Raw genomic sequence first — 15,140 nt, 5'->3', positions numbered from 1 at the left:
TTTCGTACAATCAAGTCGGAAATTTAGTTCTGTTAAAAAATCATATTTTATCTGAAAATAGAACACGTGTAGTTAAATATATTTTTTGTAGGTAAGAGATATGACATAGGTGTGTATGGCCCCGTGTATACATCACGTAATTATCTATGAATAGTAAAAACAGCAGGTAACTAAAAATGCTTTGGCTGGTATTGCTTGTAAGTTACGTAGGCCTATACCTGAGTGGTGTATGGCCCCGTGCAAACACACACACGCATACTTTTGTACGGTATAGTAAAACAAGGCGGGGGTTAACTCATGTTTTAGATATGCCAATCCCATTAACTTTCAAAGCGAGTTTTCTTTAAAAAATTCTGTACATATTTTCATTCGCGTGTTAGAAACTTGGACCAAAAACCACGAAACAATATTCTGTTTGTCCATATACGTTATCGCCCTCGCATCTATTACTTAAGCCAGTTCGAAACGCTGCAGAATTTTGTACTCCTGTCGCAGCCAAAAACAACAGTTTTGAGATCATGCTCTGATCTTTTCCTTCTGACAAGAGCCAGAGAAACAGAGTAATGAAAACCTTAAACACACTCATTTAAGTAAACACTCATTTAAAATTTGAGCGAGCGCTTTGGACAAAAAACTTCGCGAAACATCAAACTCTATAAAGCCCTTGACATTAGCTTTTAACTTGATGTATAAGACCAAGACCCTTCATCTAAATCTCTTTGAAGTGTCCACGCAGTAATTGAAGTTTGTTGCATTAAAACACCGATGTCAAGTCTACACAATGGTCCTGTCGGTTTTAACTTTTACCCTAAAAAATTAGACCTAAGAAAACAATAGAAAACTTAGGCCAGTGTACACACACCCATATTAAGCGAGGAAACTGGCTTCAGATTACGTTTTACGTCGTTTGTCAAACGAATTAAAGTAACTGCTTTTGACATTGACAAAATACCGAATAAATGAAACACCTATACAATAGCGTTACTGTTTCATCAATATTCATATAGCGTTGCCGTTATTTTGGTAAACTAACGCAATTACTTGTCAATTAAACGCAATGGTGCAGCAGAACGTTTATTTAATCGAATTTGAATATTTTAAGAATTCTCTTTCTGACCGAGACGTGTAACAAAACACCAAACAACAACAATATTTGTTTATGAAAAGCAAATCAAAACAGCCAGTGTTTCCGTGACAATTAATCAACAGTGTTACCTAAACAGGAAAAGGAGTCTGTCTTGCATGATAAGATATCAGTTTCATGACAAGTAACGCCTTCAGTTATGAGGAGCGACACTTAACCGAAAGAGGCATATAATGAAAGGCTTGTGTAGGCCGCTATTTCCAGGCAGTTGTACTTAACGCACAGACGAAAGTACAGACATTTAGGCATACCACTTCCACTTACAAGTAGCTAGTATAGTCAGAATTACAATGATAAAATGGAAATGAGACCAAATCGGAAGTTCTTTTCTCAAACGAGTAATTAAAGGCGTTTATTTGATGATTCAGAATCTCAATACCAGCGTATTGCGTCATATGAGTGACGTCACGAATATAATCGTTTAGATATATATAGATAATTAAAATAAAGAAGTTTAAGCTATAGTGTTGAGGCAAGACGGTAAGACAAAAGTAGAATTGCGCAACCTGTAGAATATTGGGGTAAGATGGTCCGAGTTTTCATTATTATTTCTCGTCCAACTTGATGGTAAGCAAAGAATGTTTACAGAATTATACAACCGTATTCTCACAATTCTAAAGGGGCGTTGTTAATGTTAATTTACGATTAGGAAATATTAGATATTCTATGCTAACGGTATTCATCTTACCCCACATTATTATACAGTAAGGTGGGGGAAGATGGGACACCTTTTAACTGTATTTTCTCGTCCCATTATCAGTAAACAAAGAACATTCAAATAATTATAAAACTCCCCACGACTCCCATACACTGCTGTTAATTGTTTAAAACACGATCAGTATACTTGGATATTATGTGCTAAAGGTGTCCCATCTTCTCCCACCCCACTATACTCAACTTAAAGGGTGACTTTTATTGATTAATGCATAAATGACTATTTACAATACTGTTAGACCAAAGGCAATCATTGGGCGTTGTACTTTATCATAAAGTTTAAGTGTGTGACCGAATTCACCGGAGTACAGCGAACTGAAATTGTGGGCATGACGAAACACTTACGTGGATTTTGTCACGTTAGCTTGTGTTGAATTAGGTATAAAATAAAGTGCTAGTAATGATTCGGTTATTCAACGTAATGACGATATACGATGTGCGCTAGTGTGCGTATATGCGGTAGCTTAGGTCAGGAGAGGCAAATTTATATACGAGTATGATTTTAAAATTGATATTCTGGTAAAATATAAAGAGAATTTTTTTGTAGTGACGCTTCGTCTACCATACTGCAAATCTTTATCAGTGTTATTTCTGTTATAGTAGGCTGAGGTAAGACGAGACTCCTTTAGCGCAAAATATCCAAATATCCTGATTGAGTTTTAAACAATTAACAACAGTATGTGGGAGTTGTGAGGATATAGTTTTATAATCAATCGGATATTCTTTGTTTACTACTAAGTTGGAGAAGAAAATGGAATAAAAGATGTCCCATCTTCCCCCATCCTGCTATATGTCTGGTAGAAAGAGCAACAGAACATGCGAGTTATGTCTTGAACTTGTTTTCGAAACGACTTTTCGTCGAAAGGGATTCAGTAAGAGTAACATTGTCAAACAAATACTGACAAATACACTTTGTAGGATTTAGATAACGGTTCTAAAATATCCGAGCCTTGCGCTTATATAAACTGTAGTTTCGACTTACAGTCAACTATGGCAGTTATGTGGTTCAAATTCCCGGCTACGATTTCAACAAATCCAATAATTGTAGATCGTTGCAGTTTCTGTAGGCCTGCTCTCAGGACGAGTTGACTTTTGAGTTATGCATTTTTAAGTCGCTCCGTCCAGCGAGCAATTAGGGGAAGATTAAAAGCTTATAGTATGTTTGCTGCCAAGTCGAAACGGCGGACCTTATTCTCTCAGTATGCGGCGTCGGCGGGTTCTCTTTTTTTGTTTGGAAAAAGAAAAAAGCTTTCCAGGTACAGATTAGCCTTGTCGTGTGTACGCAGAACTGTATTTCGGCAGAGCGCGGTGCAAGGTGTAAGAAATTTTCGTGCGCAAAACCACACCAAAGGTGAATTGTATTGACTAACTTGACTTCTAGTTAAAACGGTTACGAATCGTAATATTAACTGTGCATACTACTTGACCTAAAAGTAATGTCAATCGTGTTAAACTTTATTCAAATACAGAAAGGAAAAGTAGAAAATATTGTTTAAGTTTATTTAGCGACTAGCACAAGTGCGTTTTGTCCAGTATACTTAGTTTGCGCTTTATCTTTAGCAGTATGTCCCTATAATATCTTACTGCAGTGGTAAATAAAACGCATTTAAAATCTTATGTTTCCTTGCGCAGGTATTATATTAATCTTTAGATCGTTTCGCCCTAAGCTAAAAAATGCCTCAGGTTCAAAGTGCAAATGGAGTATCCAGCCACAAATCTAAGGTGTTATTCCTGCTTATATTGTCCTGCTGTATATTGGCTACAGCTGGGAGAAGACGACGAATTTTGCTAAAGTGAGTGATGTAATAGGTTGGGGTAAGACGGTACACGTTTTTATTTTTAATCCCATTTGGTAGTAAACAAAGAACAATCAAAGAATTATAAAATCGTATCCCCTCTTAAGCGAGTGTTGGTAAATGTTTAAAACACGATTAGAAAATTATGCACTAACCCTTATGTACTAACGGTATCCATCTTACCCCAGCACAGTAATATATTTTTTCCAACTGATGCCTTCGTAAAAAAGGGTTACCAATTGATTTAAAAAAAACATTTCTGGCAGAAATAGTTGGATTTGCTGTAAAGTAACGTTTTGTTATTTGCTGTTCACTAATTGTGTAATATGATCTTTTCACTTTTAACTGCATGCTATGGCAAAAACTCAAGTGTGGTATAGCGTAGTTACTAGTTACTGCACAAAACATGTGGTTTTGGGGTTATCTGTTGTGCTGGCGCCCCTAACACCAACTGCAGCGCGTTATTTATGCATGTACGTTGCATCGTCGCTTTTTATTGTATGTATTTGAAGAAGAAAAATCTTGTCTATGCTAAAAAATTATTTACTTTGGGCATTTTCCATGTAAGGGTTGGGGGAGACGGGACACCTTTAGCACATAATCTCCAAACTCTGATCGTGTTTTAAACAATTAATAACAGTCTATGGGAGTCGTGAGAATACTGCTTTATAATTCTTTAAATATTCTTTATTTACTACCCAATGGGAGAGAAAATAGAATGAGAAGATGTCCTGTCTTACCCCACCCTACTATATAAATAGTTCCAAAATTTACAGTAATCCCGATTTCGGTTTTACCTGTCCAGGTATTCATTTTTCCTTTATACACTTGGCTTCCGTTAAAATTTAGGCTTTGCGGTCTTTTTGAGGTAAATGGTTCTAGATTGTTGGGCAGATAAGAATGATTGACGGAAACTAAGTGTCTTACGTGCCTGAGTGTCTGTGACATCATCAAACGGTATTGTGAGCGTAAAAACGTGTAGGCCCGAACCTATTATGTCTTCCGGAATTGGAAAACTAGATTATCCTAATCCAAAAGTAAACGTTATAACGATTTTTCTGCTGAACACTTTTAAACGCCTATTATTAATATATTTGCTTTTGATCATCTGCGAATTAGATAGAGTTATCGGGAAAAAACGGGTCTTTTTGCCGAAACAAAGCGCTGTATTGTTGTTTAGCGTGTTCTACAGCGAGATACACTGCAGTAATCATTAACTTAACTTATGGTATTTATTGCATTAGCACTCTGTCTCGGCATTTTTGCAAAATGTATTCCCTAGAGTGCAAACATTATTTTGTTGACTACCCTTAACCGTATGGTGTTGCAACACTTTAGTGCTAACCGACTGCGTCAGCTCGTTAACGGGTCGGCTCTCTCTGTATATTTCCTTCCAAAAGTTCAAGTTCGGTTTGCGTTTCAAGTCACTACATTTAAAAGGCGTGAGAAGAGTTTTCTGAAACGCCGAAATCCACACTATTTCTTAACCCATTAGCGTCTATCTTTGCAGTTTAAATTATCCGCATGATATGGCTGTCGCCGGGTCTGGATACGGCTGGCTGAAAAGCAGCACTTTCGCCGCGAGAAAAGCCAGTCGAGTCGAAAGGGTGCCAGAATAAGACACCTTTGTCAGCATTCAGGAATTTCACAAATTATACTTTCGTTTTGCCAAGTTTAAAATTGGATGGTCAATATTTTAAGAATATTACCCTATTATATATTGTGTTTTAAAAAAAAATTAACCATTCTTTTATTTCTTCACAATAATATAGAGAAGTGATTTTACCGAAAACGATATTGTTAAATCACGCCATACATATATAAACAAATTTGTGTATAACAGTCACTTTTTTAACCAATACTTTTTTCATACGTTTTATAATTTCTCAACGCTGCTGTCATAAGACAGGCATACTTTATAACCTATACTGTGTAGGTCTGTAGGCCATCATGTTATAACAGCATACTTTACAAATTACGTCATTTTTTTCGCTTCCGCAAAAATATTGCACAGTTTTCGCTCAATCCATTTTCATACCTAAGACCTAGAATTAGGATCCCAAAATTTAGAAGTTCAATTTTACCCTGCCGTTCAGTCCGACGCTAATTAAACCGTCTTGTGCAGTCATGCGTAGCGAGCTAACGACTTCAATGACGTCATTTCGAACACTCAATCCGACGAAAATCTTTGTGGGTTTTGAAAACAAACACGTCGCCTCAGTGATGCAATTTTTGGTCCGTTAAAACTGTTAACTTTACTTTTAATACAATTAAAAAATCGGGTAACACTTTTAACCCATCGACGGGTCAACGAAGTTATCACCAACACGTACATGTTATGTGCTCGTGTTCTACTACAGAACCGCATACTCAGTTTAAATACAAACATGACAATCCATATGCCTGGTACGATTTTCATCTAAAAAAAAACATCTAAAAAAAGTCTTATTTGTGTGTTTTTCCAGATTTTTTTTCTTATTTTTATCGCAAAACAATTTTACACAGATGCATCCCAAAGTTATGTCGGAAATGTGACGGTTATGTTCATTCAAGATGGCGGCGAAGTCTCCCTGATGACGTCAGTGGTTATGACATGAGTGACGTCATCGGTAACACAGGTTGGTGGTCATAATTACGTCATACAATTATTGCGAAGTTTGTAAAGAGATGGTTAGAAAATTACTAGGCATTGAGCATGAGGTGTAAAAAGGCGCACTATGTATATGTCTGGTGTACAAGAAGACACCTATGCTATAACTCGACAGTGCGCACGCGGTACATCAAAGCAAACGGTTTAATAAGTTCATGGCATTCTAAACGACCTTAGCTAACCTACGGTATACAAAGCATTTTAGCAATGTTACTTGAACCAACTTACTACCAAGATTTGCGAGTCAATATTTACAAATGCCACTAATTAAATTTAGCAACTTTTTGCAAAGCGTATCTTAACCTCTTGAAATATGCGATAAGGAAAAAGTCATGATACGGTTTATTAAACCGGCAAATTTATTTATGTTTTTTCACGCTTCTTTTTAAATTTAAACAGTTGTGATAGATTATTACCTATTTTTTAAATAGTTACAGATTTTCTTGGTTCTAGCAAACAGTGTTTATTTGTTGTCGTAAATTTGGTCTTAAAATCGAGGACTTTATGTTGCTACTGTTGGCTGGGAAGTAATAAGAATCTGTTTGCTTCGATAAAACGTCCACAAATATATGTATTTGACCAGGTTGTCGACTGTACGAGTTTATTTGCATCGCCAACAGTAAGATCCTAATTATGCCGGAAAAATATTCGGCCCCTTTTTCTTGTGGGTTAGTCCGTAATGAGACTTCTTTTAATATCCATGCTGTAGTGTAGTTTGCACAAGTTCATTGCCGATGTTTTGTTCTCACCACAAAAATGTTAATGCCACTCGCGACGGCTTAAAGCCTAACTTTGACAGCGCTCTAGGATTTAAAGTACGTCTGAAGTAGCTACGCCGTGCTAGAACCAACAGTCGTCTTGGTAGCGACAGAAATCCAAGCCTAACTCCCATGTTCAAGGACTTGTGGTTAAGCTGTAAAAATTGTCTTTGCAATCCAGAGCCAGTGCCGACGTCTCTGCTGTTGTAGTTGATTTTGTTTTTGCTTGCTTACAAGTTCTTATCGCTTGGCTGGCTTGTTTTCGGTATCGAATACCTGAAGTAATACGTCTAGCCTTGACATAACATTCGTTTTAAACGTATATGGTGTATTGGCATACCACTCGTTGGCTTTAGTTGAGTCATTTTAAAACTCTCATGAATGATTATATACCAACTTAAAACTGATGTTTTATTAAGTCTTTGTTTTCATAAAAATATTATTTAGTTTAAGGGATACAGGGTTCGAAACCCAGGGCAGTAGTTTGGCTGCATGCATATTTAAAGGGCACCCTATGTTACATTCTTGAAGTTGTAAAATTTATGTAACTTTGTCTGCTAAACCATGTACGTGGCTATTTATAAAAGTTTACTTTGAGGGCGCAGATCACACATGTTCTATTGCGTGAATACGTTCTTTGAAACCAGTTTCTTCGTGTATAAACCGGTCTATTCCGGTTATATCAGGAACAGGAACCCTTCGTTTTCACGACCGCTTTACCATAAATCGATTTTCTAACGACCGGGTTGCCTTTTTGTTATTTAAACAGTAATAAAATCTAAACAGACGGCAAATACACACGCTAGCGGTATCATAAAATGGGCACGTCAGCAGCTATATTGATACAGGTTTAATTTTGGATTTGGAAATTATTTTTGCGTCAGACACCGTATAATTACATATGGTGTTGCGGAAAGCCACAATTTAATATCGATCAGCTTTTTACTTGTTTTGGCTTGGAGTATAAGGTAATTTGAATGTTATAAATACGGGACATTTCAAGCGTAATATAACGTAACATATGTTTAATTTATCTGCTAGAAAACGATGGGAAAGATCATTTACGTAAAGACCGAAGTAATCAGCAATACAATACTTCCAATTCAAAACATAGACGCCAATAAAGTGGCGATAAAATTGTAATATAAACGTACAATACAGCGAATCTCGATTTAAATATACACGGCAGTGCAAATAGCGGAAAGGAATTTTCCCGATTCGCGGATTTTTCCGCCAAATCCGCGGCCGGGTCTTTTATTTTTCAGATGAGTGCGTCAAGGGTGACATATCGTCACGGATTTGGTCAAATTTTAACTTCGCTTGGTTTTACGGCGGACGTTGTTATGAATTTTCGGTTCAAACTGCGGCGCTGGAAAAATGAATTCAACACACGGTGCCAGAAACCTACTAAATTGACATTTTCCCTAAACAATAGTTTGAAGCGTGTATATGGTACATAATATAGTAGAGCGGGGGAAGTTGGGACACCTTTTTTAATCTTTGGGACACCTTTTCAATCTATTATAGTAAACAAAAAAAAATTCATGAAATGTAAAACTGTATTCTCGCCCCAATAGACCGTTGTTAATTGTTTAAAACACGATCAAGAATTTTAATTATAATGTGCTAAAAGTGTCCCAAATCCCCTTATTACCCCACCCAACTAAGAGTATTTAAAACTAATGAGCGTTGTGGGATTAAGGTGATACACCAGTATCCCAACTTACTCCACAGCAGTACAATACATTATGCTAGATAACATGCGGCTTGCTAGGTTAAACACCCGTGCGAAATATTTCATGTTATTCTGCTTAAATTTCTTGCGGTGTCTTGCCAGTCGTGAACACCTGTTCGTTTTCGCTTATCATTCGTGGTGTATAAGGGGGGTTTGTATACTACCACACGTTGATATGTATTGCATAAAATTCATAGCCACACTATAAACTAACTGTATGAGGTTCTTTGTGAGTTGTACACTTGTGCCGATTTTGCAAAGTCGAAAGTCCTGACGAAGCAAAATACGTATAAAAGTTTGTATTTGATGGCAGTTTTAATTAGACCTATGTTTCCAATATAAATATGGAATACGTATTCCTATGTGTTTTGCGCTTTATCAGCGCTTAACGGTCTATTTTGAATGTGCAACTCTGGTCTAAATCCAAGGTTCCCGGGCGTGCCTGACCGTAAGACCTCACCGATATATAATATATAGGCTAAACAGTGACCGCATACTATGTTTTTAGTGTTTTTATAACACTCGTTTTTCTCTGATCGTTACTTATTTCATATTTCCTAATCGTGTTTTAACAATTGACAACGCTCTTTTAAAGTCGTGAAAATATGGGTATCTTGTATAGAAAATATTCTCCGTTTACTACCAAATGTGACGATAAAAGGAAATAAAATATAGACTATCATACCCAACCTATAATATACCACGAGGTGTTAATAATTTCATCGTAAATTTTATCTAACACCTTTTAAAAATGATGATTTAATGTCTAAACACCCACGCACTCCTAAATCCCCGGAAAAAACACTTATAACGTCCGTAGTCTATTTCTCCTATACATAAATTTCTTGTCATGCTCCCAACGCGTGTAAATTCTCAAGTATTTTTCGAGCTCCGCATAGCGTTCTAATGATAAGCCGACATTGGGATTTGAAACTCCCCTTTTAGTAACTTGATATCCGTAAAATTGGGTGAATTCAAAATATAGATAATTTTACAAGTCAATATGTAATATAAACTTGTAAGCCTAATTCTAAAGTCAACTTTTTCATATATACCAAGCTAAATAAATCTATTCGTTTTACATGTTCTTTTATCTTCACCATCGTAATCGAAGAGACCCGAATGAAAGTTATTATTATTATTATTTTAAAGGGTTTATCTATAACCTACCGTTTGTGTATTTAAGAAATAAACGTTTTAATCCTGTTATTGGTATATATAGACAGCATAGGCGCCTTAACAAGTTTCTATACCAAATATGCCCCTGTGTTGACAGTATACCACATTTTTTAATAATTTTAGTTTTAAGTTATGGTTTTTTGATCCGTCAGATTTATCAGTTTAAATTTCCAGATTTCCGAAACCGTTTGTTTTATTATTTCGGGCGATGACAGCCTGTATACGCCTACTTATAAGCTGTAATTTTAACCATAATCTGGTTTGAGGTTTGTAACATATTATCTGCTTATGCCCACCCACGATTTTACCGCGTCAATTTATTGTCTACTGTCAGTTGAGAATCTACCAAATAAATTTTCCGTCAAAAACCAAGAGACTAAATCCGTGGCTGTTTATGCTATTATTGGTGTGGTATAGTTTATGCTGCAAAACAATGTAATAATACCCCATGTGTGTTGCCTAAAATGGGAAAAATAGTGTGATCATTTATCCAGCTAGCAACTTTTAGCACCTAACACTTAATTATTCATTTTCTGTTTGCAAAAGATTAAGTACTTGATCATATTTGATGCTGTAAACACACTCTTCATGTTTACAGGTATATAATGGCCCATGAAAAAACAAATAGAAAAACATATATTTCTAATCGAAACTTGTTGTAGCACTTTGGCACCTATATATTCATATACAAGAGGTTGGGATAAGATAGACCATGTTTTCATTCTCTTTTATCGTCCCATTTGTTAGTAAACAAAGAATATTTACAGAAATGTATAACCGTATCCTCATGACTCTAAAAGAGCGTTGTTAATTGTTGAAAACATTAATAGGAAATATGAGGTATTACGTGCTAATGGATCCATTTTACCTGACAGTACTATATGTATTAAGTAGCTTATACAGTATACACTAACTGTTTAGTTCTTGTACAGGCATATTTCAAAATAAACCATTCTTATCTCTTATAAATGTATGTAGGTATTTAACCGCACAGATAAGTTGTGTAATACGCCAAGCTGTTTTATCGCAAACAAAATCTAAACTTACGCGCCATTCCCATTACATTAAAAACCCGTGATGCTTTATCAGCAATTTACTTACGCCAGATCACACACATGTTGCGTAACCATACAAAATTCCTACCAAGGGCACTACCAGTTTATTTGCAAAAAAAAGGATAAAACAACTTTTGAGAAGTGGGCTTTACATTTAAAGGAATACATTGACATTACCCAAAAATGCTACCGTTTTTTGCAAAAGGAATAAAAATACCTTAGGGGAGTAGACTTTATATTTAGATGTACGCAATGCCACCCAAGTTAAAAAAGATACTACCGTGAGAGTAAAACCTTATAGCAGTGTCTTTGTTGCGGTGTTACAATAAAAACAAACAGTAGGCTAACCCGACGTTGGGCTAACCGTGGGACAGGGCCCCAACTTTCTCTTAAGAATAAATGATTGTAACTTATTTTTATAGGCTCTTATTTTAAATTTTTTTGTTCTTTTTTTTGTCCCATGTGGTAATTAAACAAGAATATTTCCAAGAAAAATGGGATATTATGTGCTAAGGTATTCCATCTTTCCCCAAAATACTCTATAGCTAAGTTTTAAGATTTTTGTTGTTTTAAAATCGCGGCATTTGCTGTTCAAATTATGTACCCTTGCCGTAACGATTTATCTCATACTCCAAATAACAGTGCTATGAGAACACTTAATTTGGCTAACGGCGTGAAGTTTTGTGTGTTATGTAAACACTCTGATTTTTAAACATATCTCTTTGAGAAACAGCTTAGGAATTTAACTTAATGCTTTGGTTTCCGTTAGAGATCTATTCACGTAGTTTGTGCATCATTCCCACAACTGCAGTGTGTATACAAGTACGAATAAATTTCCCAAGGGTACCAAATGAAGTCCGCCTAATTTCGTAGGCGCTATATTTTTTCCCGCGCCTTTTGTGAAGTTTTACTCGCCAAGCAATGTCAATACTGACTCATTGTATATATAGCTTTTGGTTTACTACGCCCAATTTGCCCTTCGCGGCCCGTAGTAACCTCTTAGAATAGTTTCACACTTAAAAAATCAACGGATTTCTGGTATTTGCACACCGGTTACCGATTTCAAGTTTCCGCTTAAATAAACAGGGCACAGAATTGAATTAATTGTACATACGCCTATTGCATACCGTACTAGATTACCAATATTTAAATACAAAAGGACTTGTGTAATTTTTGGTGGGGTGATTTCGCCTTATTTGATCATTTTACATCAGTTTAATACACAGCTTCATAATTTGTGATGAAAATAAGCAGACCGTCACAATAACATTTACACTACCAATACTACAGCTGCGCCTTTGGGAATTAGAAAATCCAGCAACACATTACTCCGAAGCCAGCAGAACCTGTTTATTGTACGCCCTACTCAAATTTAAAACTTTTGAACATTAGGCTCTCCAGGGTGCCGGGATTTCCTGGTATTTATCTATTCTACAAAGGCTTATAAATCCCTGTAGCCCACAGTACTAAGAATTTTGGCTGCCAAACAAAACTTATAATTCATGGAAGTGGTTTAAAATTTGAATGGTGTCATTAATTGACTATTGTGACTTGAAATTTTGTCTATTATGATTAACAGTGCTGTTAATGCGTAAACAATTTCAATGCAAATACTTATAATAAAACCTCTTATAAATTGAGATTAAATAAATGCTTACATGACTACTTTTAGCTGTACCATGGCATATGTATACTGTACTATGGCGTATCTACACTGTATTAAAACTGTTTAACTTCGTATGTTTATTTAAATTGTCCTTAAACAGTCTGACATACGTTTTATAGTTAACTATTTATTACTTAAAATTTTGTACCGATATTTTAGTTACAGGTTTAAATACAACTCGACTAGCAAGTATTTCACTTTCTTGACATGATGCATTTTGTAGGATTACCTTAATTTCAAAGAAATAAGTTTCAAATAAGCGACTATATAACCAAACCGGTTCAGACGGAACCTGTAAAACAGGTTCAACGTGCTCAATTATATTTAACGTGCCCATTCATTTCCAGGTATTTCTGCAACAAACGAGGCTTTTGATATTTTCGGTACCAAGAAAAACGATCAGAAAATTCTTCCTGGCGAAGTCGAGGAAGTGTTCACTTCTGCTCTTCGTTGGCAACCTGGGGAAACCCCTGATGACGTAGACGACGACATAGAAGACACTAACATGGACCACCCACTGAAATCTGTACACGTAGTGAAGAGGTCTACTATATACCTACCCCATTTACGCCGATGCCGAATCCGTCTGCGTACACGATGCTGTAGAATGTACGTCAATCCCTCGTACATAGGGTTCCGGTTATAAAATGAGAAAAACTACTGACTTGTATTGCTGTCCACTTATTTCTCAACACTTTTGACCCACGAGGCAGGTTCCTTTACTAAAACATTACACCAGGTTCAAATACTACGCTTGCCGGGCTTAGTTATCCCATAACAGTGACTTCTTCGTTTAATTGACAGCCAGCGTGTGTTACAAGCACGTGTTTACTGTGCCAACGTTTTGGCTTTACCAATGGACCATAAATTTGTGGGAAAATTTAGTTTTCGCGGAATTGGGCAACCTCTTTCTTCTGGGCGGCGTAACATTGATAAAACTTCAGCATATGTACAGCTTCATTACGTTTTTATCGGGCTTCGTTTTACCGATTTTATACGATTGTTATTATTCAAAAGACCTTTAACCCAAGAGTTTACCCTCATAAAAAGTCTTTGACCAATAAGCCTACATCCCAGGTCTCAGGTGTACCTCACTGAAGACCTCACCCTCATAGAATATAATAGACTGGGACCAATAAGCCTACATCCCAGATCTCATGTGTGCCGCACTAAAGACTTCACCCTTCTAAAACAGAATATATGTATCTTTGGTAAAGTGTTCAGCTGTAAAATACGTTCGCCCGTGCATTTATTCCCCGTCTTGACTCCAACCGCTTTTTGCTTCTTCTTTACCAATTGTGTTTTTATCATAAACACAAAAATTGTAGATAAACCGTTCTTTCATGCTATCTAAGATTCGGAAGTGTTCTGAATCATTACATACACCGATATGTCGTGTTTAACTGGGTATAGATATTGTACTTATGGTTTAAAAATTAAGTTACACTCTTGGAAAAACAGCATAGGGTCTTAATCAAAATTTTGAGAAAACTTAACTATATAACAGAATTTGGACCGAGCGCGATTGGACACCTATAATACCTTTTCAATAGCCTACTATACTATTCATTAATAAGATACCTTCGACTCGGCGGGTTGCATGACCACATATTCCTAACTTTAGACTTAAATGTTATTACGGTAACTACGATGCTACGTTTCCCACGACTTAAGCGAGAATTTTGAAAGATGGATGTCTCCATTTGAGTTCTAGGACGCTGGGAATTTTACGGAATATAAGCGTTAAGACTCTTGTTATGTGATTAATACGCTCTTAACGTCGGTCAAGCCATTTAGATGACCTATTATTGGCCCACTACAGTCTTATATAGACCTATACTCCGTATGTATGTTACACGGTATTCTTTTCATAAAAGGCAGCACTTATGATTATTAAAATCAAAAAAACAATTATCACCTACAAAGTAACATATACACGGCAACTCGTAAGCTGACACGAGGTGATAAAACACGTGTGATAACGACTGACGTTTTCCGGCGAGGATAAAGCAAGTTACATTCATTCATTTATGAACTTCCAGACATTCCAGTGTTTTCTTTAATTGGACGCGCATTCTTCTTTTGCTTACTCTACCATTCTAGCGACTGGTTAGCTTGCAGTAGGGACTTAGTTTAGGCTTTTGTCAGTTCAGTTAAACGTATGCTACTGTAGGCTTAAATTACTTTTTACAATTTTCGAAACCAATTTGACGATACAACGGTACAAGTGTACACTCTAGTGGGGACGAAGTAGGATATTAAATTAAAAAATCGTAAGTATGATCTTTAAATACTTATGACATTTCTGCTGTTTTGCAGAAACCATAGGATTTTAAATAACTTAAGTTTAGTAATTATGCTTTGTACAAGTTTGTATAGTTAGTCAGTCAAAATCACTTTTTGATGCATTTGTGTTTAAGCTTTGTGGTGTTAATTTCGAGAC

At 36.2% G+C, this 15,140-nt stretch overlaps 1 protein-coding gene across 1 annotated transcript; it reads left to right on the top strand.

Annotated features, from left to right (window-relative positions):
* The first annotated feature begins 3,469 nt into the window (after positions 1–3,469).
* LOC149734906 (uncharacterized) lies at positions 3,470–14,100 on the top strand. Its single transcript, XM_089879529.1, has 3 exons — positions 3,470–3,651; positions 6,160–6,272; positions 13,045–14,100. Exons 1-3 carry the CDS (start codon positions 3,533–3,535, stop codon positions 13,341–13,343), a joined length of 531 nt encoding a protein of 176 aa, XP_089735655.1. The 5' UTR covers positions 3,470–3,532; the 3' UTR covers positions 13,344–14,100.
* The last annotated feature ends 1,040 nt before the right edge of the window (positions 14,101–15,140 follow it).

Source organism: Ciona robusta, chromosome 6 (assembly GCF_009617815.1).
Source record: "Ciona robusta chromosome 6, ASM961781v2".
In the NCBI taxonomy this organism is placed as follows: Eukaryota; Metazoa; Chordata; class Ascidiacea; order Phlebobranchia; family Cionidae; genus Ciona; species Ciona robusta.
This window is presented reverse-complemented; position numbering and strand designations above follow the sequence as displayed.